Here is a 14257-nt window from a genome sequence, read left to right on the forward strand (position 1 = left end):
ATAACACCTGATGATGATAGTGATGTGGATGTGACCTTCGAGGCCCTCAAATGGAAGATGGTATTAGGTCTCTTTCATTCCTCTCCTCCGGACCCTGAATACAACGGAGTCTACAGCTGTGGTTCGCATTATATGTTGTCAGCTTTCTTAGGCAATATCATATTGATCAGTTAACTCTAAGGCCAAAAAATTTGATGAAAGTATATCCTGAAATGAGCAAGAAAACTTTGATGACCAAAGTATAGACTCTAAAACCCTCTTAGAAACTTCCTTCCTACTTACATGTACACTTGGAGTTTTAAAAGTTAATTATCATATTTCTCTTAAAATTTTAACCATGCTTACCCAGCAAGACAATACCAAGAATGAGAGAAGAGGAGCTTAGTTCTTCCTATAACTCTGCTTTCCTCGCTGGCCTTCCATCATGCTTTCCCCATGTTTTTCCAAAGTATAAAGATATAAGGAAGACTGCTAAGGTTTGTTTTTCTAAAAATGGGATTGTAGTATCACCCTGTAACTTCATTTTTTTCAATAATGGTCATCCTTCTAGGTCAACAGATATACTTGATGTATTTTCTTGACAACTACATAATCTCTCTCTCTCTCTCTCTCTCTCCTTACACACACACACCACACACACACAGAGTTTGTTTAGACTACGATAGCAAAATATCAAAGATTGGGTGATTTAAACAAAAGGAGTTTATTTCTCACAGTGCAAGAGGCTTAGAAGTCTAAAAGCCAGCCAATTAGGGCCCCTGGTGAGGGCTCTCTTCCTGGCTTGCAGATGGCCACCTTCTTGCTGTGTCTTCAACTTGAGAGAGAGAGAGAGAGAGAGAGCGCGCACACTCTGGTCTTATAAGACCCTTCTAAAGAAACTTCTTATAAGGATACTAACTCCATTATGAGGGCCCTACCCACATGACCTCATCTAAATCTAATTGTCTCCCAAAGGCTCCATCTTCCAATACCATCACACTGGAGGTTAGGGCTTCAATATATGAATTTGGTGGGAGACACAGTCCATGACATACACACACACACATATACACACACATATCCTAGAATTAAATACCAAATAACTTGGTCTAGAAACCACATCAAGTTTTTAACAATTAATTTTAAAATATTTTTGTCAAGTGTCTTTCTCAGGGTATAAGGAATATAAGATATGGCATTTTATTTTATTTTTAAAAAACATTTTATTTATTTATTCATGAGAGACACAGAGAGAGAGAGAGAGAGAGAGAGAGAGAGAGAGGCAGAGATACAGGCAGAGGGAGAAGCAGGCTCCATGCAGGGCACCTGATGTGGGACCCGATCCTGGGACTCCATGATCAAGCCCTCAGCCAAAGGCGGCGCTAAACCGCTGAGCCACCCAGGGGTCCCCCAAGATATGGCATTTTAAAATGACTTAAAAAGTCATACTTGGGATTTTGTTGAAGTCAGAGTAGTTTAAAAACACGATTTTCATTTTTTAAATAAATAAATAGGATGTGCCTCTTCTAGACAAAAAAAAGGGGGGGCTATAAATTGCTTAATGGAAAACAGCACTGTATAATGATTAAAGCTGGATATTAAAACATATTATTTTTTAAGAATTTTTATTATTTATTTACTTGAGAGAACAAGAGAGTGAGCATGAGCAGGAGGAGGGGCAGAAGGAGAAGGAGAAGCAGACTCCTGAGCTGAAGCAGAATCAGCTGAGCAGGGAGCTGGATTTGGGGCTTGATCCCAGGATCCCAGGACCTTAACCTCAGCAGAAGGCAGACACTGAACCAACTGAGCCACCCAGGTGTCCCTAAAACATTCTTAATATAAAAAAGAAAGAAAAGCAAATTCGAAAATCCAAATAATTTGTCTAATCACGTAATTTCTATAGTGGTACTAACTCAGCATTTCTCTGATTTAAGATTTGGCAGGATGATAAGGCATTTCAAAGAAAATATTTAAGTTTTCCTTCCTACTTTTCTTAGATTCTATTACAACGTGAGTCCTTGAATTATTCGTGAATTTTGCAGCTGTTAAACAATAAAACTCAAGAAAACATTAAAAAAAATTATAGCTTGCTTCCTCCCCCATTTAGAAAAGGAAATGAGACCAACCATTAGCCAAAGATTTTTCACGTGCATACAAGTTGAAGGTTTTGTTGTCAAACATTTGTACTTTTCTGTGTAACTCTCATTTGTTCAGTATACAATTAAAATGTCAATATTCTCCCCCCAAAGTTCAAGTATTAATTAAGTTCCTACTTTGTGCTAATTAATTATCCAGGTGGTGGCTGGAGAGAAATTTTTTATCCAGTTTGTAGCCAGGGAAACCATGTGTTCCAAGGAAAGTAATGAAGAATTGGCGGAAAGTTGCCAGATCAATAAATACGGAGTGAGTAGTAACACAACTGTGTACTTGTTCTCTGGAAAACTTTTTGATGTTTTATACTTGTTTAAGCATCTCATGAATAACACTGGTCTCTCTTTTGGCTTCTGTTTTCCTGGATAGGAACAGCTAAAATGTGAAGCCGAAGTGTATGTGATCCCTTGGGAGAAAAAAATTTACCCTACTGTCAACTGTCAGCCACTGGCAAAGGTATGATTCTAATTACTGTCAGCCCAGGACAATTTTGTTCATTCTGAAAAGTCATGTTTGGGATTGAAAATGAACCATTATTTAAATGAATTAGGAAACTATCTTTTTTTTTAATTTTTTTATTTATTTATGATAGTCACAGAGAGAGAGAGAGAGAGAGAGAGGCAGAGACATAGGCAGAGGGAGAAGCAGGCTCCATGCACCAGGAGCCCGATGTGGGATTCAATCCTGGGTCTCCAGGATTGTGCCCTGGGCCAAAGGCAGGCGCCAAACCGCTGCGCCACCCAGGGATCCCAGAAACTATCTTTTTAAAATGAGGGAGAACTTCCACATTTCTGTGCTGACCTCTTTATGGCTAGACATGGGAGCAGCGGTCCTCATAATTTTTGTCACATCTTGTCAGCGTGCCATGGTCAGGGGGCCCTCTCCTGGTGAAGTGCAGGCCCTGCCGTGGAGGGCTGATGCTAACTGTACCCACAAGGATGCCTGCGGTAGGGCACAGCTCTCCCATGCCCACCGCTCAGGGCCAAGGACCTCTGGAGAAATGCCTATCTCAGCCCCCAACTCCGCATTTATTGACTCAAAATCTGCATTTTAAGATGATCGCTAGGAACTCATACCCATGTTCAAGTCTGGGAAGCATTAGTTTGCATCATTTTTTTTTAATTTTTAAAAGGTCCCTGGGAGGTAAAACTTACCCCATTGTCAAGGATGACATAGTAAATATTACAAAGATGCTGAGGTCTAGGGTGAATAATAACATTACCAAGTGCATTCTCTGTCCCAGGCACTGTACTGAGAGCTTCATACGTATTTCATTCCTGACACTTCTGTGAGGCAGGTGCTGTTATTATCCTCTTTACAGATGAGAAAAGTGAAGCCATGATGCTCAGATTCAAATCAGAGCCCATCCTATTTGCTATGATGCTGATTATTAGTAGGGTCTGACTGGTTTGACTCCCCAAGCCAAGCTCTTTGTACTACTAAATACTGCCTCTGAACATCACATTCTCACAGGTAGTGAAAGCGTAGGTGGAAATAACCCACAAGTCCATATCTTCAGTGCAATTTGCCTCTTCTTACTTTTTTCTTATTTTTTCTTACTTTTTTGCCATGTGTTGATGTGTATATTGTCTAACAAACATTAAATAAAGACTGCGTTTCAAGCTGGTGAACATGTCCTAATGTGTTTCAATCCAACAAAGTAGTTGTGGATATATGCTCCCTAGATATTCAGCTCATAAAGCCACTTAGGGCCTTTTAAGACAAAAACAGTTAATTATGCTAATAGAAATAGTATCAATGAATAAATAATATGTTGTGATTTTTATATAATCATAGATGTGGAAGGTACCCTAGAGATTATGTAGTACCACCACCCAATTTTTCCAAACGAAGGAAAAACTCCCCAGCTTAGAGTATTAAGAACAATAATCAAAGGGCTGTGGAAGGGGAGGTGGGTGTGGGTAACTTGGTGACGGGCACTAAGGAGGGGTAACTTGGTGTAACTTGGTAACTTGGTGACGGGCACTAAGGAGGGCACTGATGGGATGAGCACTGGGTGTTATACGATATGATGGCAAATTGAATTTAAATAAAAAAATAAATAAAACTAAAAAAAACCCCAATACCTACAAATTATAAAATCAATAAAAAACACTTTCATCTCCTCTGGAATATAAATATAATATTTTTTAAGATTTTATTTTTTTATTCATGAGAAACACAGAGCGAGAGGCAGAGACACAGGTAGAGGGAGAAGCAGGCTCCTTGTAGGGAGCCCAACATGGGACTTGATCTTGGGACTCCAGGATCACATCCTGGGTCAAAGGCTGGCGCTAAACTGCTGAGCCACCCAGGGATCCCCTAATATAGTATTTAAAATCTGATAGATTTGCCCTATTATAAACCAAGGTAGCATTGCCAGGACTCAGTCCCTCCTTTCTTCTTTGATAGTATGGTTTTCACAGATGAATGCATTCATCTTAATATTCCCTATTTAGGTCATATTGATGAGAAGGCCTCCAGGTTTTTCACCTTTCCGATCCTCATTCATGGAGAAAACAGAAAAAGGAACAACTGTAAGTTCACCCCACAATTCCATGGTACCTGTACAAGATGAAGAGTGGGATTCAGGAAAAGAACAAGGACCCACTCATGGGCATGGCAGGGGCCATGAAAAGCAAATAAAACATGGCCATAAATATAAGCATGACCAAGGCTATGGCCACAACAGGGGACATGGCCTTGGCCATGGACATCAAAAGCAACATGGCCTTGGTCATGGAGGTCAACGGGAACTTGACTTTGATCTTGAACACCAAAGGAGACATGGCCTTGGCCATGGACATCAAAGGGGACATGGCTTAGCCCATGGACATAAATATGAGCATGGTCATGGCCATGAAAAATATAAAAATAAAAGAAAAGACAATGGAAAGAACAATGGTCGGAAAACAGAGAATTTGGCAGGTTCTCCTGAAGATAGTACTACCTCTTCTGCACAGACACAAGAGAAGACACAAGGGCCAACAACCCTCCCTTCCCTAGCCCAGCCAGGTATTGCAGTTACCATGCCTGACTTTCAGGACTCAGATCTCTTTGCAGCTGTGATGCCTAACATACCACCAACTGCCACAGAGAGTGATGATGATTGGATCCCTGACATCCAGATAAAGCCAAACAGCCTTTCATTTAACCTGATATCTGACTTCCCAGAACAAACCTCCCCCAAATGTCCTGGACGCCCCTGGAAGCCAGTTCATGGAATGAATCCAACTGTGGAAGTGAAAGAATTTCATGATTTCGATCTCTCTGATGCTTTGTATTAATTTATGCAGCCACGATTCTTTCTTTAACACTTCATTGTTCCTTCTCCCCATTGTCTAAATGTCCTAATATAACACACCAAAAGCCATCAAGCTTCAAAACAGCCTAGAGAGAAGGGGTGAGACCCCCAATGGGGACACTGTCAATCTCAATGGAGGACATAAAACTGTGCGCAGTATTCTAAATCCCCTCTGGGTCTTCCTCACAAGTTTTCTTAACTAGCACAGAAAATGGACAAACTCATGTGCCTTATGGCCTACTGCAATTTGCTTTTCTGATAACAAATATGTACCTCAAGATGTATGTCATCAACTTTCATACAAAGATTCTTTTTTTTTTTCATACAAAGATTCTTGACATTCTGAATAAACTATGGCATGTGGTCCCTGAACACATGTAAAAATAAGGGAAGTCAAGAGACTGAATGATGAATCTCTTGCTGGGAAAAAAATAATAATGGAACCTCCAGAGGTTAAGGAGGGACAACAAGGAAGCAAGACAGAGCAGCCTAAGAGAGGACAGGAGGAAGTAAATTAATTGACTTTCGGTTTCCAGAATGACTAGTATACCAAATAGTTACTCCCACTGGACAAAGCTGTCCTGATAATTCTCTTTCTGGGTGAGAGGGTTTCTTATGCATCAATAATTTACATTTACTCAGTGAGTGCCCTTTGCAGCAAGACTTCCAAATAGGAGTTTTCTGCTTGCTCATTCTTGCCCAGGCTGCATTGAGTGATCCTTAGCTTATCACTGACTTTAGTGATAAGGATGGAAAGCCAAGAAAGTAATGTAGAGACAGTCTTGCCAAGGAAAACATTCTTTAAATAATTGACAAGGGAATATCATGAGACGTGATGCAAATTTCATTCAAAAATTTTATGAGGAAATTCCTCTCTAGCCTCACTTTATGATCATATCATCTTTTTGCAATAACGTTGAACAGCACTGATTTTTTTTTTTTTGCAGAAGAAAATAATACGATTGTCTTTAATTGCCTTATAAAATGAGGGAAGGATATATTTTACAACCCTTGCTGTCGTTTTGCCTAGGGAAACAAGATAGAGCTTTAAACAGCTACATTTACCTGTGGATGAATGCATCACTGCTACTTCAATTTCTGGGATGTATTTGAACCTCTGAGTTTTTATTTAATTTCAAATATTATCTGTACTTTTAAATAAAGAACAAATGATGTAGGAAAAAAGTCTCATCTTGTCAAATGGTTGCTTCGCTCTTCTTTTATTGAATGATCACAACAGATTAACAGAGTTTTGCTATACTTACAGAGGCGCCTAAGGCTCTGCGAGTACAAGGGTCGACCTCAGGAGGCAGGGGCAGAGCCAGAGCCAGCACCTGAGAGTGAGGTCTCTTGACCAGTGGGCAGAATCGTCACGCCTGACACAGTAGCTCCAACAACCTCTATCATCAGCCCCGCATGGAAGGACAAGAAGATGGGATAAAATTTAAAGAGAAAAATGCCACCTACTATTCTGTTGCTGGGTGAAATAAAGTTCAGTCTTGGTGCATTCCTGGTGAATTTATGATGGTCTTCTTTTGGCCACACCCATCCTACAGCAAAGCCCAATAGATAAGAGAGCCAGTATCATGGCTCTATCGTGAAAACTCCTAGCCCAACTCTAGAGTGCTCTCGCTAGCCAAGGCAGGAGTCCCTTAGGTGAGACTACCTTACCACCAAGACCTCATCATGGGTGCTAAGTTTAGTGTTAGTGAGTCATGTTTCTACTAGAAACCTAAGGACTCTCTACCTTCCCTTCTTCCTCCTCTCAATTGTCCCACTAAACTTAAGACTAATTTGTCTTATTATAGTTTTTTATGATCCAGATGATTACCAACAAGAAAAAAAAAGCTTTTGTTAATGTGATGTCTACCAACTTCTCGTTATTAGAAAACATCTAACCACAAAAAAAAAAAAAACAAAACATTTTTAAAAATCTTTTAAATTATCTTTCTGAACTGGGTAAAGAAGAAAATAGAAATCCAGTAGAAGAAAAAGTATAAAGATTTTAAATTTTCTGTAGTAAAACACATGTATTGAATGCCTATGATAGCCATTTACTATGCTAGACAATTTCCTTTTGGGGTGTAACTTAATCCTCACAACCACTCAGAGGTCCCCATCATCATTTTTTTTTACAATGAGGAAACTGTAGATCTCAGTACCCTGCCCGGGGTCACACAGTTAATATGTGACAGAGCTGGCATTCAAACCCAGACCTCTTGAACTACACTATGCCATGTTATAATGAGGCTTTCTTATCAACATTGTCATCACAGAAAACACATCAGGATAATTTCTGATTCCAAGATGATCATTATCTCAATCCAAAAACCCTTATTAAATAGCTCATTGAGGCTGGTGCTGTCCTGGGTACTACTCAGGATATCCTATAATTGAGTCAGGTTAACAGGATTGACTCTTTTCCATTTAGTTAACACAAGGTCTTGAGAAGAAGAGGAATTTTTAAAGACGTAAATCCTTTCCCTCAAAAAACTCGCAACCACATCAGGCAATGTGACTAAAGCACATAGAACAGACATTTAATCCAAGCCACGGTCACTTGTGGAGCCGTGAGCAAGCCTGACTCGATAGGAAGTTGTGAAGAGGTGGAGGGACCAATGTGGAGAGAGAAAATGAAGCCCAATTGGGAATTCAGATCAGAGTAAACCATGGAGTGCCTTTTACATTTCTTGAGCTAAGATGTACTGAAAGAGTGTTTAAGGTCCATTATTCAAAAGATTCTGGGGAGCACAGGTCAGAGTGAGACCAACTAGACTCGAGGCAGTATCCCAGGCATCTCTCATCCGGCGCATCCTAACAGAAGAATGACCACTTGGGCTGGCATGTAGAGCCTCCAGTTCTCACTTTACTCAATAACTTGAAGCATTTCCACTTCAGACCTTTTTAGGGTAAAATAATGACAAGTTTCCTGTGATCCAGCACCCACCTTTTACTTTTTTTTTTTTAAGACTTTATTTATTTATGAGAGATACAGAGAGAAAGAGGCAGAGAAAGAGGCAGAGACACAGGCAGAGGGAGAAGCAGGCTCCATGCAGGGAGCCTGACATGGGACTCGATCCGGGGTCTCCAGGATCACGCCCTGGGCTGAAGGCAGGTGCCAAACTGCTGAGCCACCCAGGTGTCCCCTCTTTTTAAAATATGTGCACCCTACCCCCACCTCTGAGCCAAAGGCACATCCATGTTTTTTATTTGGTTCTAGAACCACACACTTCATCCCTTCATGCTTCTCTTCAGCCTGAGAATTTCCTCTTGCCCACTCCAACTGACATTCCTCTCGTTGTCTAGGCCAGGCACCTCAAGCAGGATGCCCTTCTCGACTTTTTATCCCATCTTCCATTTCCTGCCTCTCAGCCTGGTTCCAAAAGACTTGAGGCTTGCTGGTCTCATCTGGGTACATCTTGCACCCAGTGCTGCTCTCTGCTGCTGCCTGTGCACTGGCCTTGTGGGAGAGGCCAGACCTCCCCAAATCCCCTGTGAGAAAACACCAGAGTATCCAGCGGACTTGATACCAACCCACCTTTTGGGAAGTCTCAATGTCTTTCCTATAATGAGTCCATCAGAAAGCAAAATATTCTATCAACACGGTGCACAAATGCTTCTGTTAAATTACTTTCCTTCAGCCTTTTACAAGAACCTCCACTTGAACACCATTCTGTCTTTTTTTTTAATTTTTATTTATTTATGATAGTCACAGAGAGAGAGAGAGAGAGAGAGAGAGAGAGGCAGAGACACAGGCAGAGGGAGAAGCAGGCTCCATGCACCGGGAGCCCGACGTGGGATTCGATCCCGGGTCTCCAGGATCGCGCCCTGGGCCAAAGGCAGGTGCCAAACCGCTGCGCCACCCAGGGATCCCACCATTCTGTCTTTTGCACAACTTTAACTGGAGGTATTGCCTAGTGTATTCACATCAGAGACAGTACAGGAAGTGGTCAAGGATCGGGTTCTACAGTTAGTCCAAAAGCTGCAATTTATTTTCTCAGGACCTCAGTTTCCTCATCTGAAATATTAGGATAGTAATACACTCACATCATAGATGCGTTGTGAGACTTAAAACAGCTAATTCCTTCAAATGGCATAATGCTTAGCACTTGGCAAACAGTCAGTAATAGGTAGCCATCAGGATCACCTGGCTGTCGCAGTCGATAGAGCCTATGACTCTTCATCTCAGGGTTATGAGTTCAAGCCCCACATTGGGTATAGACATTACTATAAAAAATAAATGGTAGCTATTATTGCATTATTACAACATACACAATATATTAGTTTTAGAGTTTAGCTCTGGGGAAAAATGTTTTGGGGGCCCATGAGAGGTGTTGAACACAGCATGCATCCCTGTTGAACACAGCCATACTCAGGATTAAAAAGTTGTAATCAGCTCATAGCAAGTGGCTGGTAATATCTACTCCTACATGTCCAATTCCACAGGTTCTGAACCTTGGCCACACATTAGAATCACCTAGGGAGCTCTAAACAATATGAATCCGAGTCCCCCAAGTATCACTATTTATCATAAGTCCTCCATTATTTGTAACACATCCAACAGTAATAACAATTGATTTAGGCCCTCTCTGTTTCTTTTTAATCTTAATTATCCAGTTTTGCATTGTTCTGCTTTATTAGCAGAACACGGCAGAGGGAGAAGCAGGTTCCATGCAGGGAGCCCGACGTGGGACTCGATCCCGGGTCTCCAGGATCAGGCCCTGGGCTGAATGCGGTGCTAAACCGCTGAGCCACCCAGGCTGCCCTATTAACTCTTAAATCTTTTTGCCAACAGGATGGTTACGAATCTCACAAGGGATGGATAGATGGATGGACAGGTGACTAAGTTTTTTATGTGCTAGGATTGTCACAGTAAGAACGGAGAGTACAAGATGGGTATAAATGGCATTTCAAAGACTTATAAACAAATTACTACATTTGAAGGATGAAGGACAGGAACAGGTCAAAAATGACAAAAAGTTTTCCAGTCTAGAGTGCCTAAAGGGATGGGTTGACACAAGCAAGGAAATGGGGACCTAGTCTGTGATTTACAGTGACTCACAAAGAGACAAACTGACCCAAACTGCACATAATTCAAGATGTTTCAATAGCTAAATGAACATATTAAATCAATGTGCAAGTGGAGTATAGAACCTTCTTACGTCCCACCTCAGATTATTTTGTTTATTCTGATATCTGTGGCCCCTGCCATGTACACAGGGGAGTATCATTAGCTACTCCTGGAATAAACTTGAGGAAACTGTCATCACAGGACTCCTAGCAAAAAGAACAGAAAGGAAAGAAACTTTTCTCTGCAAGTAATCTAAACTTCTATTTCTACTAGTGAACCAGAAGCCCAAATCTAGCAAGAGATCTTTGTTACAAAAGCTTTCCTGTCTTTTGTCTTCTTTATCTGGCATGTGGCATCATATTGTGTGGAAATCACACTATCTTATCATGGGTATTAAAAATAATGAAATAGGGGCAGCTGGGTGGCTCAGTCAGTTAAATGTCTGACTCTTGGTTTCGGCTCAGGTCATGATCTCAGGGTCTTTTTTTTTTTTTTTAATTTTTATTTATTTATTTATTTTTTATCTCATGGTCTTGAGATCCAGCCCTGCATTGGGCTCTGTGCTCAACAGAGAGTCGGCTTGAGAATTCTATCATCTATCTATCTATCTATCATCTATCTATCATCTCTCCCCCCTCCTCTCTCTCCCTCTCTTTCTGTCCCTCCCCCTGTTCAATCCCTCTCTCAAATAAGTGAATTAATTAAAAAAATAGATGAAATAAGTGCGCCTATCATGATAAGCACTGAGTAATGTACAGAATTGTTGAGTCATTCCATTGCACACATGAAACTAATAAAACATTATATGTTAACTATACTGGAGTTAAAATTTAAAAACTTAATAAAAAAATAAAATTAAAAACCAAGATCCTGCCACTCCCACACTTACAGCTTTGTGGCAGTTTTAGTTCACTGAAAATGATACTAAAACCCTGTATAGTTGCCTACAAAAACCCCTGTAACAACCTTTTACCCATGTCTCCATCCTTGGCCCCAGCCACTCCTTTCTTTATTCACAGCGCTCTAGTCACAAAGATCTTTCGACAATTCTCAAGTATGACAAGCTCTTTCACACTGTAGGTCCTTTATACTTCCTGTCCCTTCTCACTGAATGTGTGTCCCCTGGCTTTAAGCAAGGCGCCTTCCCTCCCATTCTTGAAGTCTTAGTTATAATATCAGAGAGATTTTTCTCTGACCATCCTATTCACGACCCCCCACAGTTATTTTGTTTTTAAACACAACACCCCACACTATTTTTTCCTTCAGAGCACTTACAACTATTTATTATTTTGGGGATCCCTGGGTGGCGCAGTGGTTTGGCGCCTGCCTTTGGCCCAGAGCACGATCCTGGAGATCCGGGATTGAATCCCACGTCGGGCTCCCGGTGCATGGAGCCTGCTTCTCCCTCTGCCTATGTCTCTGCCTCTCTCTCTCTCTCTATCTGTGACTATCATAAATAAATTTTAAAAAATTATTTATTATTTTGCTTCTTTATTCCGTATAACTGTTAGTATTTGATTGATTGATTGATTTCATTTTTCAAAAAATTTGAATGCCTACCACGTTATTTTGTTCTAGGTTCTAAGAGGATAGCAACACATGGCCTCATGAATCTTATTTTCTAGCAGGAAAGATGGGAAATACAGCAGAGTAAAAGAATGTACAGTTGGGAGAAGGTTTGGGCGACTAGGATGGGATTTTCTGAAGAAGAGATACTTAAACTTAGACTTGAATGACATAAAGAAAAAATTTGCGAGCTATGAAGGAAAAGAACCCCATGCCACAGATTAAGAGTTTGGGTCCTGTATGTATAATATGCCTATAAATAGGCATATTTATGCCTATTTAATTTATTTATGCCATATAAATATATTTATTTATATTTATATGCCGAGTGGAAACATGAATAGGTAGTTGAGTGTACACGTCATGCCTACTAGGAGATAGAGAGGAGTGGTAGGTCTTTGAGTACAGAAGCAGCATAGTCACAGAAGCTGAGTGTAACTTGCCCAAAGATAATGCTCTAGTATGACGTAGGATTTTCAGGGAGAGATGTAGATAAGGTTTTCTTGTTTGTGTATTGCAGAAAGGTTAGAGAGCAACTGGCGAGTACTTTTTGTATTAATCAATAACTTCTTTTGTGTTTTGACTTCAAGTCTCTGGCTCTTATGGTTCTCACTAAATGGAACCCTACAGTTCATTACCAAAACTGCCAAGGATAGATATCAAGAAATTGTTATTCAAGTATTTATCGCTTTGTTTTCCTTCCAGAATGACCATCTTCTTGCTTTCATTCTTACATTTGTAAGACCCACAACCTCCGATTGTGCTCTGCTTTATGCCAATCCCATGGTTTTTCCTTAAGAAACTTGCCAGGCATTTAACATGGGCCACCTTGGAAGGCACGTATATGAACAGTCTTGAAAACCGTTATTATTCTAAGTAGGTGATAACTATTAGCTGATATTTTATAGCTAAGGTGGTGGGGAGATGGAGGTGAATGATATTATTAAAATCGAGTGTTGAGGGGGGAAATGGATGAAATATTAGTTCGTGGGGGGGGGAATGTAAGTTGCAGCTTTTTGGGTAAGTACTATTTACCACCTGGGTGATTTAGTACCTTAGTACCATGTCAACTTGGCTAAGCAGTTGTTTGTCTTGAATTTTGTTTCAAGAAGCCCCTTTCTGGGTACCCGGGTGGCTCAATGGCTGAGCATCTACCTTTGGCTCAGGTGGTGATTACGGGTCCTGGGATCAAGTCCCACATTGGGCTCCCCACAGGGACCCTGCTTCTCCCTCTGCCTGTGTCTCTGCCTCTGTGTGTGTGTGTGGTGTGTGTCTCATGAATAAATAAATAAAATCTTAAAAAAAAAAAAAGCCTCTTCCTTATATGGTTCTAGGTTAGAGTTGCTCAAAAGAGAAATTCATGTGTGATGAAGAAGATGGAGGGAGGCAGAGCCACTGCTCTCTGATGCCATCAGGTAAGATGCATGAGTGAGTACACAGGGGTGCTGAGGGGCTCCAGCTTGTCCTCCTCCTCCCCTGCTTTGCACGCAGATCCCTTCCCACTGCTGACAGGTTGACCTACAGCCTTATGAGGCCACCAGAACAAAAGCCTTCTGTGGATTTTTCACTAACTCCCCTTTACAGGCCCTCCGAGGCCAGATATGCTCTTCTAGATATCTCTAAGAGCTCTGATTTGTCCAACAGCACAATACTTGAGGAAGCCTGGAACTTTTTTCTGATCCTCCAACTTCTTTTCCCTAAATCTTACTTCCCTAGCCCCTCCCTCAACAGTGTAAATCTAATCCTTAAGATAAAACCAATATACCATAATACTCACGATGGTTCTGCTTCCCTGATCAAACCTTGCAAGACAAACCGACCTTTATTCTCCTATCATTTTGCATTAGGGGAACACATTCCGTTGCTTTTGAATGGTGACCCAGGCCCAGCAATGCAACTGCTTTTGAGCATCTCCTAAGACAATGAGTAAAGGCTGCTCCTGCCCTAAGGAGATCAGTTTAGTGGGGGACACAGATGTATAAAAATATATATCAATCAGTATAAAGATTACAATGGTAAGAGTTCTGCTTAAGGGACAGTGAGAACCAGAGAGAAGAGTCAAGTCTGAGACTTTAGTAAGCAAGCTGTAGGGCAAGGCCCTGTCTCGTACAGCATCATATTCCCAGAGCCACGGTGCAACACTCAATGAACAGAAAATTGGTGCTCAATGAACAGTTCCTGAATTG

At 41.0% G+C, this 14257-nt stretch overlaps 1 protein-coding gene across 1 annotated transcript in view; it reads left to right on the top strand.

Moving 5' to 3' along the window:
- KNG1 (kininogen 1) overlaps nt 1–6941 on the top strand; it is a 28933-nt gene extending 21992 nt beyond the window's left edge. Inside the window, exons 8-11 of the mRNA XM_025451319.3 lie at nt 2275–2382; nt 2500–2586; nt 4590–4667; nt 6702–6941. Of these exons, the coding sequence (XP_025307104.1) occupies nt 2275–2382; nt 2500–2586; nt 4590–4667; nt 6702–6788 (360 nt within the window). The 3' untranslated portion in view covers nt 6789–6941. The remainder of the gene's footprint in view (nt 1–2274; nt 2383–2499; nt 2587–4589; nt 4668–6701) is intronic.
- Nucleotides 6942–14257: the final 7316 nt, after the last annotated feature.

Source organism: Canis lupus, chromosome 34, assembly GCF_003254725.2.
Source record: "Canis lupus dingo isolate Sandy chromosome 34, ASM325472v2, whole genome shotgun sequence".
Classification (NCBI taxonomy): Eukaryota; Metazoa; Chordata; class Mammalia; order Carnivora; family Canidae; genus Canis; species Canis lupus.